Here is a 15,326-nt window from a genome sequence, read left to right on the forward strand (position 1 = left end):
AAAAGTTGTTTTGTATTTATCAGATTTTTCAAACAAAACGGCGAAAGAAGTCCCTTAAAATAAATATGAGTTTTGACTCCGCCCACTTTCATATTTATATTTCATATTTATTTTTAAAAAATATGAAATATATTTGACTGATATAGCACCATATTTCATGGGTAAAATTAAATAAATGTATATATTAAATGAAAGTTACGTACCTTCGTCGTCCAGTTTGTAAAGTGGAGAAAAGATATACATCATATACACATCATTTAATGATAAATTACAACGTTATGTTCGGTAATGAAATCAATTATATGTTCAGAAGTTTCAGCCAGCATTACAAAAGCAAACGATTCGATTGTAAAATTAAACTTTCTATAAAAATACAATTACATATCTGATGAAACAATTTATATAAAATTGTCTTTTTTCTTTCTAAAATATGTCTCTTTATTTAATTTTACCCATGAAATATGGTGCTATATCAGTCAAATATATTTCATATTTTTTAAAAATAAATATGAAATATAAATATGAAAGTGGGCGAAGTCAAAACTCATATTTATTTTAAGGGACTTCTTTCGGCGTTTTGTTTGAAAAATCTTTTTCTTGAATTTTGGTTTGAAAACTATCTAGCATGATAGAAAATGGTCTAACTAAGAAAATTAACCCGAACACCAATATCTTTAATTCAGTAATTAACGCTGTACAGACGTTTAAAGAGTTGTTTACATGACGTCACAATGTAGCGCCAAACAGCGCGTGCTTACGCATAAATTACTGCACGCTGTACCATTGCAGTTGGTAGCAAGCAAGGGGATTCGTTACCATTTTCTTTGATAATGAAATTAAATAAAAAGGATATTTTTTCGTTTTTCGTGAAATATGGTATATATTTTCACTCAACATGATAAAATGCCACATATTTTCACTCGCCGTACCGGCTCGTGAAAATATGTGGCATTTTATCATGTTTCGTGAAAATATATTCCATATTTCACGCAAACGAAAAAATATCCTCTTAATAATTTAGAATAAATGGTTTTCTAAATAACGTAAGTGTTATTGTTTAGTAATTGATGTTGAATAACAAAATGAACACTGAAAATCGTCATATTGTAAAGTTGTAATATGTATGTAAAAGCTAAATGATCGTTGAAAATATATTATTCATGTCACTGCTCAGCTATTTCTGTGCTACTGCTCCTGCTGTGCTATTGCTAACTGCTGTGCTACTGTTACTGCCAATTTCACATTTTATAATTTTGCTACTGCTACTGCTGTGCTGCTGCTACTGCTAACTTCACGTTTCCTACTGCTGTCGCTGCTACTGCCTCTTCCCATGCATCAAATCCAAATATTGTGATACCAAATTCTGTGATAACGTCACAAGAAACAGTGTCCTGTCTATTGCATATTGCTTAATGTCTATTGCAATGACATTGGTCAAAGAACTATAAGTTTGAGTGTTTGTGTATTTACTCATAGGTGGTAGTCACATAATAAATGTGACGCACGCATCCAGGCTATTTCAAAACTGTGTTCACTGCGACTATATAAAAACCTGGTTTTAATAAAGGATCGATCTTTTTATTCTTGATTTTACTACTTCTGGACCGAATAACATGCTCGATTTCGAAATATTCACTGTATATGCCTTGCTGGGGCTTGAGCGGTCAGAGAATCCTAGCGTATAGTATACCTTCCACCGACTACCTCACGATCGATTGGTGGCTGGTATCCAGGATAATAAGTATGCCCTAAACATTGGCATTTATACCCCCCACTCGGATCCTGGACATTGGCAGCGATATTTGAGACAGGTGCGTATACAATGGGTGTATTTCAATAACACTTGTCTTTAGGTTTACAATATTTACAAAGACGCAATTTAAGTATTTGAATGTCTACCAGTTTCAATGGCCAGATTGTTCGAGGAACATTTTACGAAATTCACTAATATTTACAAGGATATCGGTTCATCCATGCATTCTTAAAGTTTGGTACCATATATTGAAGAATTGACATCCTATATTGAGAAAATCAACTTATATAATGCTACCTTGGTTTCATGCACTAACAGTATGGTTTCATTTTGTAACTGTCGATTAATATGACTTCCGGTTTAATATGAACGTGTTTTCAATTCATATGTATGGTTAAATTAATTGAAAATGAACAATATAAGACAGGCATGGTTTTCCATACAATCCCGTGCATCCCGTGCATTCCTTTGACGTTGAGTATATAAGTTGCGTATAACAGCTACTTTTTGTTGTGTGTGTGTTGTTTATGTTTATTTGTTGGTTTTTTTTAATTTTTTTTTTTATAATTTCCCTTTATGACAATAAAATCGCAATGCGGTTCGCTCATAATTTTCTCAGAGAGAAAGAGAAAATAATCGGGACACAGTCTAACACGTCAACAGGTCACATGATCGATGGAGGAAGCCATTTTGGATTTCCGAAAACATACACACAAAATGTCTATGTAAATTTGACACATTTTCTCGAAGATAGCAGTTGACAGTGCTCAAATAAGTCAATAGGCGTCGTCAGGATAAAATATGGCGTTGAGCAAAGTAAAAGGGACACTCGAAAGAGTTTTAGATAAGAATTTACAAGATTTGGTGCGCGGCATCCGAAATCACAAGGAAAATGAAGTGAGTGGGAGTTGGCCATGTTAAAAGTTTAATGCTTGTTAAATGAATAATAAGTTTATTGGGAACGGAATTGCTAACGATGGAAATCCTGTCATTGGCCTGAAACTGTCCAATTTGCACCATTTGGCCTTTTCATGATTTTTAGGGTCTGCACAAATCATGTGCTTTTAAGACTTGTGCTGTTTTTCTTCTTCTTAAATATATAATAATCTGAGTGGTTCTGGCCAGGAAGTTTTAATTACTGTTCAGAACTAGCATCTGTGTGGTTCAGGACTGGTTATGTCACTGTTTCCTCTACTGGCGCTACACAACCTCAAAGTTTGGGACAGAAAAAAAATTGTCTGGAACATGTTCCAGTCCACTCGAATTCGGTTCTGACTGTTCTGGACCATAATTTGAGCCGACCCTATGCCACTGTTCAGGGCCAAAAAACCCTTCTTTGTAGAGGCTGAATATAGGCTGTTTCCCCAACCAAATTAGCCTCTTTTTTCGCCCAGTTTGGTCCTCAAAATTCCCCAGTCTTTTGAAATTTCCCATAGAATTTAGAACAAAATTAAATGATGGTGTTGAATTAAGGTCTTTTACTGCCGTATTAGTATTTCCCAGTGCTTTTTGCTTTTCTATTTTGAAGAACACGTTAAAAGTTTGTGTTAACTTTGAGACCCCTTTTCCCAAATTATCCCAAAATCACGCATATTTTCCCCAAGAAAAAGGCTGAGGCCCCTTCCCAAAAATTGGTGTTTTGGCCCTGCTGTTCCCACTACACAACATCCTCTATTGGGACAGAAAAACATTGTTCTGAACAATTTTCCTTTCCACTTGAATTCTGTTCCATGATTTGTGCAGACCCCTAGTCAAATTCTGCCAGTATTTTACAGATTATTTGCTTGTATTGTTGGTTTGTTTTCCCATTTTTGTCAAAGTTAGAACAACATTTTGAGGGTAGGCCTATAAACCTGCACTTTTAAGTCATGCCAGTTGACTGCTTCCTGGACATCATATATCTAGTATTACCCCAGTGTGGATTGTGAAAGTCAAAGACAACTGGGACATCATATAATAGGACAGGGTTATCTTTTTGTCTGTTTGTTTGGGTTAAAGTTGAATTTAAAATCTTTGGTTCTTTACCAACATAGTCTGACTGGCTTTGACAGAATTTTCCTGAACTGAGTGACATTTTACCAGTCAGGTCTGTTACAGCGGCACTTTTTGGAATGTCTGCACATTCAAGACTTCATTAATATTAGTTTCCTTTTATTAAAGTTTGGTATGTTAATGAAGTGGTAAAATAAAAAATTTGTAAATCACCTTTTATAATTTTTGAAGAGAAAAGTTATTTGTATAAACATTAAAAGCACATTGTATTATTTTCTTAACCATCCATGCATATTTTGCTATATATTTAGGTTAACCCTTAAAGGGCAACCTAGTATTAGTAGTAATCCTATGATAAAACATTATGTTTGAAATTTGTCACCATATGACCTACTATGTGTTGGTGCGACATCTGTTTATAATCCAGTTTTGGAAAAAGAATCTCTTCATGAAGATGAACCTTCCAGAATTAGTGCAGAATCAAAGTGATAGTTAGTATTAGTAACCCTGCTTTTATAACAATTCATATCCTCACCAAACATAGTTTAGAGGTGGGGCTATATCATATAGGAATCACTTTAGAACCAGTAGAGATTTTAACTTGAAACTTGGTAGAGCAATGCAATATTACAATGTCAGTTTCATAACTCTTGATAGTTAGTTTGACACAATTTGCCACATTTCAGTGTTCTTTTTTCCCAATATTTAATTTTACAGCCAAATAAAGGCTGTTTCCCCTAGCCGGTAGCCCAAAATAAGTATATATTCCCCTAAAAATTTCAGAAACTCTTAATTCAATTTTCGGGGAGTATTGTTCCCTCTTACATGCTTGATTCCTCAGAAAAGTACTATTGGCTAAACTTTGCAAGCTTATTGTTAAAGTCCCTGTCATACTATACTGCAATTCAACTGGATTGGAATAGAATTATTTTAATTTTCCATAGAGCCATAAGATCGCAAGAAAAATCTCATACTTTTCATAAAAATGGAGATTTCACAATGTTGCCACTATAGTCATTCCATTGCTACAGACCTTTCATTGCATTCTGTTGTTTTCCTACAGAGTTTCTTTTAGTTGAGTCAATTCAAGTGCTATGTGGGTGACTCTCAACCATGTTCAACTGACTAAGATAAATTATGATATTATTAATATAAGTCTAAGTCATATTGTTAAAATTTTCCAGTCATTTTGTTTTTATTAAATCAGATGTGAAACATTCAGCCTATTTTTTTTAAAACCGTATAGAATTTATATGGCATTTCTCACACTATCCTTAAATGGTAAGTGTATGTCAGGTAAATGCCAACATATTGTTGAATATACAATTTTACTTTGTAATAATAACAAATCAGGGAAATAAAATCGATAGTTTGTTTAATTGCTGTAATTATTTGATACTACTAGTGGTATTCTGTTGAGAGCATGATAAAAAGCACTGTTATATGACAGTAAATCATGTTTATGTTTCTTTTTGACTTGCATTAGTACCAGGAGGTAAGTGAAATTTAGAGACTGGCATAACCTATATAAAGCAACCTGGGAATATATTGTATGTTTTCATTTTACTCTAGTGAATTTCATTACAGGTTTCAGTATATGATCTACCGTTCTAGTCTTCTACCTAACACACATATACAGTAGTAAGATCATTTGGTGCTTAAAAGTTGAATAATTTATTTGTTTTTTGGCTTTATAGTGCTTTATATTAAGGTTACTATTTTAGAAAAGTTGGTGGTTTTGTAATTGTATGATTGAAAAAAAACCACAAAGTATTACAGTATTTCATTTATCCAAATTGTTATATTACATGGCTATTAAGAGCAACTAAAAATTCTGGCACTTTAATTATATCAATTTAAAATGATTTACTGCTTTATATGAACTGAATTTATAAACTTAAACTCATTTTCCTGCTAACAAAAGTAACATGCAATTGCATGAAGTTATAACACAGGGTTTTTTCCCAGGATTTGGGGAACTTGACCCATACCCATGGAATTGGGAATTTCAGCGATATTTTGTTAAAAATTGGGAAAAAATGCATGACTGAAAATTTGCAGTGACTGAATGAATGCAAACAATCACTGTCTAGGATGGTATCCTCAAACATTTAAGCTCTACAACAGCGAAGAAGCCCTTATTTTTCAAAGATTTTAGAGTTTTTTATTCAATATTTTTATTTTGTGGATTGTCAAAATAATATACTATTTTCAATTGGGAATATGACCAAATATTGGCTATAAAACAAGCAAAAAAAGTCCCTGTAATATTATACATCCTGCAGTTTCAGGAAGGTTTGTACTATATTTTGGTATCTTATTTCTAACTTTCAATAGACAATAACATCATTTTGTGTTCTTCAGTGTCTGATCAAGAAAATTGAAAACATAATTGCACAGTCAGTCAAGAGGTCATTAGTATCTATTCTATAAATATCTTGGCTCGTGAAATTCCCTTGAGTATATGATAATTGTTTACATACATTTTTTGTATTTATGTTTGTGTTATGTACTGAATGGATGCAAAGAATCATCATGCATTCAAGTTACCAGTTTCAAGTGGTAAAATGAAGCAATGCTTACAGTGCATTTATTTTAATTAACAATTATCATGTTAAATGGACTTGTCCAATCCATATTATCTTTCAAGCAGTACAAAACCACTTATCATTTTACGTGAAATTTCAAAATATGTACTGACTGAATGGCAAACAGCTCATGGCTTAAAATATTAATCAGTATATTCAGATATTTTGCATGCATAATACAATTTTAAAAAATCGGAGAGAATTATCAACTGAGAAGATATCTTTTATTGACATGTATGAAATACTGTAGTTAAATGTTCTCCTTGTTACTGAATGATGCACAGGAAATAGTTCTCTGTTGTTAATGAGGTAGCCTCTTTTATTATCCGTGTGATGTCTATTATGAGAATATTGATTATATCTTTGAGTTAGGACCATTTTTACATCATTGCTGACTGGATTGTAATAATACCAAACTTTCTACAGGCTTGTCGTGTATATTTACACTTGTCTTCTCCCATTGGGCTCTCCTGCTTGCATGATAACAATACTACTATAATGTATTACAGTGTCTGACTACAAGAAACTCTGGTGAAGGGAATTTATTTTAGACAGTACATGAATATACTGTCGACTTTAATCAGTATCTAAAGGTTCCCTGCTTATATTCCTTGCCATATTTGATATTTTATTTGTTTATGTTTTTGTATACAGTAACAAATTTTTTTAATTATGTCTGTATTGTGTTTATATCTCATGCATTGTGTATTTCTTCAAGCACTCTGATATAATTGTATACATTGGGCATACCATTTTAATTATTTATATACACTGAATGTTTCATATTGAAAAATAATGTTTATTTATTGTACTATTTAAATTAGAATTATCATCTTTTATCTCTTTTTGATACAAGACTTGAACTTCTATATAAATATTGTTATCATTATTGAAATGTGTGATGTTTATACTGGTGTATATATAGAGCTGATTCACATTTAATTTATCACTTTTGATAACAAAGCCATAATAATTATCCATGATTAGTTACTGGTGATTGGTCTAATTTTTGCATATCCTTTATTACAGTATTTTAGTATTTAAGGAACCATTCATCCTCAGAGTGACACCTTAAGTTTCCCTCCACCAGTAAAACTTGAGTCGCCATACAACCTATACTGTGTTGGTGTGACCTAAAATCCAACCCAAAAAGAATTATTCCATCTATCCTTTACAACAGTATTTCAATTGAAATACTGTTCACCATTTTAAGTCAATATCCATGATATTATAAGTGTGTTATGTTTATAGAACACAGAGTGATAAATGACCAGCAGATGTTTTCTATATATATCTTTTATACTGTCAGGAAGCTAGTTGTCTAGAGGCCATTTATAACTAGTGTCATTATACTCCATTGATTATGTCCCTTATGATTTTCTCAGTAATTTCTCTATAACAGGAATATGAATCATGGTCTTTTCTGTCCTTACTTAAATAATGCAGTGTTGAATTGAATTGTCCATTAATTTTAATAATAAATCAAATGCCTTTTCAAAGGCTATTTTGGGAGAAATCTCTGGTTTAAATTTTATAGAAAACTTTTCTAAATTGCATGTTTTTTGTTTGTTTTTTTTTAAACTGCGCAAAACATATATGTCATTTCTGAAATTTCAGAAAGTTGAAGAACTTCAAAATGTGCCTTATGTATGAAACCTTTTTCATTTTCTTTATTTATTTTTTTTATGCAGCTGATTGAACTTTTTTTTGAAAGAAGTTATTTTGGATTTGGTATGGTGCTTACAATACATGTATATCAACCTGTGGTGATTGGGCAAAAATGCCCCTGTATTTTATATTTTATAAATGCATTGTTACTTATTCAAGTGATGTTTATAAATTCAAGCTCTTACTGAAACAATATACTGATATAGCTCAAGGGATGGTTTGGTGTACTATAAACTTTAATAATGTACACAATTGCTGATTTATAATCATGAACTTCAATCAATAATGATTTTATATTGTAATCAACTAATGGTAGTCAATATTTTCTCTTTGCCATTGGCCATGTGCATCTGAGAAAATATTCCACACTAAAACCAATGTTTTCAAGTGAATTCAATTTTATAATTTGTTTTATCCATTTTCCCTCTGAACATGTAGAGTGTTTTGCAGCCGCAGATATGAGAAAATAGGTTATACTGTCAGTAGTTTTTGAAAGTGGTCAAGATTGTGCAAGAATGTTTTTTTCAGGGTTTTTTTTATGTGTAATATTGCACAGAGTTCATTTTAGTGGTATTTTATTAAGTTGTAGTTCATTGAAGCTTAAATGGAAACATTAAAAGCAATGATTTCCTATACATTTTTGAAATTTTATCTAATTAATACACTGTGTATAATTTTCAGCACAAGTATGTTGCAGAATGCTTGGATGAGATCAAATCAGAACTTCGTCAAGACAATATTGCTGTTAAGGCCATGGCAGTCAACAAACTCACATATGTAAGTGAATCATGTTAAAATGTTAAACTCGGTGCATCAGGCAGAGATCATTTAAGATTAATGTAACCAGTGAAGAACTAGGTGAGCCAGCACCTCTGTGCTTTTTTATCATGAAACCCAGAAAATAAAATTCATTTATGTGGAGTAGACAGTAGCTAGTTTTTTATGAAAATTCAGTGAGGAAAGCCCCCCCCTAGTTGCTGCATCCGAATTGCAGCCACTGTTTTTCTCTTTGTGATTGTAAGAGGTGACTGGGTTCTATGCATCTCTTAGCTCCAGAAGGTGTTATGGTTTTAACCCCTGGTGTTGCTTTAAGTTTGTAACACACATGGTTAGCCAAAATCATCTTTCCTGTTTTCGTGCCATGTGACCTAAATTGTGTTTGTGCACTGTAAAACCAGACAAAAACAAACAGTGAGGAAAGGTGTTATATAAAGCAAAACTAGAAAAGCTTATTGTGTGTTAGAAATTGTGTATTGTTAGCTCTACATTCATAATTCATAGCTGAATGTCTGCCAGTCATAAATAATTATCTATTTGGTTTGTAAATAATAAACTAAAGTGGGTTTGTTTAAAATGTCATAGATCATTCAAGTTGTCTTGGAGCAATATTTAATACTCTCAGAATTTTGCATGCTAGTTTTAAGCGAAAGATTTATTATGTGCAAATTATTTTGATATCTGCTTGATGCTATTAACAATTTATTGGGTGTATTTTAAGCGATTACTTTACAAACCAATGTATTTAATTGCATGTTTGTCATTGGCATTCTCTCTCTCAACTGTTACTCTGAGACTAAATGAAGTTTATGAGAGAGAAAACTATAGTCAAAACCAAATTATTTATTAAATGAAATTTTATGTACAAATTGTATTGTTCATAGTAGTAAAACTTGTTTTTATGCCCCCTTTTGAAAAAAAGGGGGTATATTGCTTTGCACTTGTCGGTCCGTCGGTCCGTCGGTCCGTAGACCAAATGGTTTCCGAGTGATAACTAAAGAACCCTTAGGCTAGGAACTTCAAACTTGGTATGGTGATTGGTCATGACAAGTACATGACCCCTATTGTTTTGGGGTCAAGGGTCAAAGGTCAAGGTCACATTGACCTTGTAAGCAAAAAACGGTTTCTGATCAATAACTAAAGAACCTTAAGGCCTAGGAACTTTCAAACTTGGTATGGTGATTTGTCATGATCAGTAGATGACCCCTATTGATTTTGGGGTCAAGGGGTCAAAGGTCAAGGTCACATTGACCTTGTCAGCAAAACGGTTTTTCCGATCAATAACTAAAAGAACCTTAAGGCCTAGGAACTTCAAACTTGGTTTATGGTGATTTGTCATGATCAGTAGATGACCCCTATTGATTTTGGGGTCAAGGGGTCAAAGGTCAAGGTCACATTGACCTTTAAGGTAAAAAACGGTTTCCGATCAATAAGTAAAGAACCCTAAGGCCTAGGAACTTCAAACTTGGTATGGTGATGGTCATGATCAGTAGATGACCCCTAATGATTTTGGGGTCAAGGGGTTCAAAGGTCAAGGTCACATTGACCTCTTGGGTAAAAACGGTTTCCAAATCAATAACAAAAGAGACCCTTAGGCCTAGGAACTTCAAACTTTGGTATGGTAATTGGTTATGACCAAAGCAGATGACCCTATTGATTTTGGGGGTTAAGTGTCAAAGGTCAAGGTCACATTGACTTGTAGGTAAAAACGGTTTCCGATCAATAACGAAAGAACCCCTTAGGCCTAGGGACTTCAAACTTGATATGGTGATTGGTCATGATCAGTAGATGACCCCTATTGATTTTGGAGTTAAGGGGTTAAAGGTCAAGGTCACATTGACCTTGTAGGTAAAACGGTTTCCGATCAATAACGAAAGAACCCTTAGGCCTAGGGACTACAAACTTGATATGGTGATTGGTCATGATCAGTAGATGACCCCTATTGATTTTGGGGTCAAGGGGTCAAAAGGTCAAGGTCACATTGACCTCTTAGGTAAAAACAGTTTCGGATCATCAATAACTAAAGAACCCTTAGGCCTAAGGAACTTCAAACTTGGTATGGTGATTGGTCCATTCATGATCAGTAGATGACCCCTATTGATTTTGGGGTCAAGGGGTCAAAGGTCAAGGTCACATTGACCTCTTAGGTAAAAAGCAGTTTCCGATCAATAACTAAAGAACCCTTAGGCCTAGGAACTTAAAACTTGGTATGGTGATTGGTCCATGACCAGCAGATGACCCTACTGATTTTGGGGTTAAGGGGTCAAAGGAAAGGTCACATTGAACCTTGTAGGTAAAAAATGCCTTTCCAATCAATAACTTAAGAACCCTTAGGCCTAGGAACTTCAAACTGGTTTATGGTGATTGGTCATGACCAGCAGATGACCTATTGTTTTTTTTGGGTCAAGGGGTCAAAGGGTCATGTAACATTGACCTTGTAGGTTAAAACGGTTTCTGATCAATTAACAAAAAACGCTTAGGCCTAGGAACTTCAAACTTTTGTATGATGATTGGTGGTGACCAGCAGATGACCCTATTGAGTTTTGGGTCAAGGGGTAAAAGTCAAGGTCACATCGACCTTGTAAGTAAAAAAACGGTTTCCTGATCAATAACTTAAGAACGCTTAGGCCTAGGAACTTCAAACTTGGTATGGTGATTTTTCATGACCAGCAGATTACCCCTTTCGATTTTGGGATCAAGGGGTCAAAGGTCAAGGTCCATTGACCTTGTAAGTAAAAACGGTTTTCTGATCAATAACTAAAGAACACTTGGGCCTAGGAACTTCAAACTTGGCATAGTGATTGGTCATGATCAGCAGATGACCCCTATTGATTTTGGGGTCAAAGGTCAAGGTCACATTGACCTTGTATGTTAAAACGGTTTCGGATCAATAATAAAAGAACCCTTAGGCTAGGAACCTTCAAACTTGGCATGGTGATTAGTCATGACCAGCAAATGACCCCTATTTGATTTTGGGGTCAAGGGCAAAGGTCAAGGTCATGACCAGTAGATACTTTGATAACCCTTATTAATTGTTTGATCACTGGGTCAGAAGTCATGCATAATTACTATCACATGAATTAATTTGGCTGCTGATAGGGGGCATACATGTTTTACAAACATATCTTGTTTTACTAGTTACTAAATTCTTGTATTATGATTACATGATTTTAACCTGAATGTGAAAATTCCAGTTATTGCTGTGTATGTTTTCAGCTTCAAATGTTGGGATATGATGTTAGCTGGGCAGCCTTTAATGTGATTGAAGTGATGAGCTCTACAAAATTCACCTTTAAGGTAACTATAACATGTATATGGTTGAGATATTATGATATGTGTAGTAATTGATATACAGAGAACAGAAACAGAATCTAACAATTCTTACAGCTGTTTATTGATTTTCATTTTTTACCCTAATTATAAGATATTAAAGATGAAAAAAGTATGTTTATGCTGAAATTGGACCCTTAGTAAAGGTTTTACTACAATGTTGATACTAGTAGAATCTGTCCTGTAAGTAGGTCATTGAAATGAAATAACCAGCAATTTAATCAGTCTTCAGTCAACCTTATTAACAACTGTATAGTATAGTTTTATTGATTGTAAGTCTGCTACCTGCTGTACATGATTAACATTCATATTGGAGTACCGTACCTATTATAGAGACAATGCCAGTATTGCCGTGAATAATTCAGCTGCTACCATTATATTAAATTATTGTGTTTCAGTTGGAAAAAAGGTTGTTCACAATTTATCATACTGTCCTTAAAGGCCCATTGTGCCCTAGAAATGTCTTATTTTTATTTCTTAAAAGCTTTTTATTTCTGTTGTCATATTATAGTTACCATAAAATTATTTATTGGCCTATTACCTTTACCATCTGTTTCTTCTGCTTTTCAGCATATAGTAACATAAACTAGGATTAGTGAGTGGGGGGGGGGAGCATTTTGAAAGCATATGTATGGAGAATGTATATCACTTATGTTAATTATGTTAATCCATAGTACTGACATATACAATTAATACCTTACATATACAAAGTATGAGCAAAAATTGACATAAAACACCTTTTCATAATGATACATATATTTCCTGTAGTTACAATCAGCATTCTTGAAAAGTAAGTATACAGTATGTTCAGCATTATATAAATAAGATATTTGTAAATTTTCATTTGTAGAGGATAGGATACCTTGCTGCCTCACAGAGTTTTCACGATGGCACTGATGTTCTTATGTTAACTACAAACATGATACGCAAAGTAAGTCATAAATAATGTGATTGAACTACAAATATGATATGCAAAGTAAGTCATAAATAATGTGATTAAACTACAAATATGATATGCAAAGTAAGTCATAAATAATGTGATTGAACTACAAACATGATATGCAAAGTAAGTCATAAATAATGTGATTGAACTACAAACATGATACGCAAAGTAAGTCATAAATAACGTGATTGAACTACAAACATGATACGCAAAGTAAGTCATAAATAATGTGATTGAACTACAAACATGATACGCAAGGTAAGTCATAAATAATGTGATTGAACTACAAACATGATACACAAGGTAAGTCATAAATAACGTGATTGAACTACAAACATGATACGCAAGGTAGGTCATAAATAATGTGATTGAACTACAAAAATGATACGCAAGGTAGGTCATAAATAATGTGATTGAACTACAAAAATGATACGTAAAGTAAGTCATAAATAACGTGATTGAACAACAAACATGATACGCAAAGTAAGTCATAAATAATGTGATTGAACTACAAATATGTTACGCAAGGTAAGTCATTAATAATGAGATTGAACTACAAACATGATAAGCAAGGTAAGTCATAAATAATGTGATTGAACTACAAACATGATACGTAAAGTAAGTCATAAATAACGTGATTGAACAACAAACATGATACGCAAAGTAAGTCATAAATAACGTGATTGAACTACAAATATGATACGCAAAGTAAGTCATAAATAATGTGATTGAACTACAAACATGATAAGCAAGGTAAGTCATAAATAATGTGATTGAACTACAAACATGATATGCAAAGTAAGTCATAAATAATGTGATTGAACTACAAACATGATAAGCAAGGTAAGTCATAAATAATGTGATTGAACTACAAACATGATACGTAAAGTAAGTCGTAATTAACGTGATTGAACTACAAACATGATACGCAAAGTAAGTCATAAATAATGTGATTGAACTACAAACATGATACGTAAAATAAGTAATATATAATGTGATTGAACTACAAACATGATACGTAAAATAAGTAATATATAATGTGACTGATTTGAAAACACAGATTGGAATGAATTGGTTGTATCATCTGTGTTATTGATAATTATGAGATAAATTGTTTCACGTAAGGTTCTTGGTAAATAAAATAGCCCCATATGGTACAGCCATTTTACAAACATTATATAGTACACAAATATTACATGTTTTATACACATAGCTGATAACATATGGCTCAGGTTTGTCGTTTATTGCCTACCACAGTCAATAAATAGCTTAATATAGTCATTTATTGTATACATAGAACTGTGAAGTTTTGTGAAACATCCTATTATAAAACTGTTCATATTGGCTAAAGTAATTTATTGGTTTACAACATTATTATATCACCATAGTTAAATTATTCTCACAAAACATTATAATCACATACCTGATAGAATACAACATGAGAATTTCCATGTTATTAATGCTTTTTACAGTCATGCAAAGAAAATTTGAGCCGCGCCATGACAAAACCAACATAATGGGTTTGCGACCAGCATGGATCCAGACCAGCCTGCGCATCCGCGCAGTCTGATCAGGATCCATGCTATTCGCTTACAAACCGTGCATGGATCCTCATCAGACTAGGCAGATGGGCAGGCTGGTCTGGATCCATGCTGGTCGCAAACGCACTATGTTGGTTTTGTCGTGATGCGGCTATTTTATAATTTTTGATTTCGGATTTGAGTATCAGGTCAGTATGACAGTGGCATTAATGGTTCATTTTCATCACCCCCGACCTCGTCAAATTTTCCCTATATCAGATTTGGGAAAGGGTTGGACATTAAAAAAATTTTAACAAAATTATATTCAATTTTTGCGTTTTAATTATTTTTTAAAATTTTTCCCAAAAATTTTGAAATTAAAAATTTCACAAATTATTTATGGGTATTTTCCCGAAAGTCACTGCAGTTTTTGTTTTTATTTTAAACAATAAATTGCTTTTTTAAAATGACACAACAAAACCATTTAGAAAGAAGGGGCCCTTTATTAAAATTTCCCGCATTCCCCGAACTCTCGCGCCTTTCCCCGCTGAAAAAAAATGGAGGATCCGATCAAGGCTATATTTCATTAAAACGATTTTTGCCCAAAAAAAAAATGAAGCTGTGATTCAACCCCGGCATTTTCTTTTTTAAATTTAATTTTCCATTTATTGAAATTTGGGTGTACTTAAAATCCAAAAACCCAAAAAATTATTTAACATTAAAATTTAAAATTTTTTTAAAGGGGATATTAATAA

General features: G+C 33.1%; 1 protein-coding gene across 1 annotated transcript in view; it reads left to right on the forward strand.

Annotated features, from left to right (window-relative positions):
* Positions 1 to 2,410: 2,410 nt before the first annotated feature.
* The window catches only part of LOC132738131 (AP-3 complex subunit delta-1-like), a 40,549-nt gene continuing 27,633 nt past the window's right edge, over positions 2,411 to 15,326 (forward strand). The window contains exons 1-4 of the mRNA XM_060725583.1: positions 2,411 to 2,650; positions 8,683 to 8,778; positions 11,995 to 12,075; positions 12,959 to 13,039. Coding sequence (XP_060581566.1) covers positions 2,555 to 2,650; positions 8,683 to 8,778; positions 11,995 to 12,075; positions 12,959 to 13,039 — 354 coding nt within the window. The 5' untranslated portion in view covers positions 2,411 to 2,554. The remainder of the gene's footprint in view (positions 2,651 to 8,682; positions 8,779 to 11,994; positions 12,076 to 12,958; positions 13,040 to 15,326) is intronic.

This window comes from Ruditapes philippinarum, unplaced genomic scaffold (assembly GCF_026571515.1).
Source record: "Ruditapes philippinarum isolate M1 unplaced genomic scaffold, ASM2657151v2 ctg94_1_1_1_1, whole genome shotgun sequence".
Taxonomy (NCBI): domain Eukaryota; kingdom Metazoa; phylum Mollusca; class Bivalvia; order Venerida; family Veneridae; genus Ruditapes; species Ruditapes philippinarum.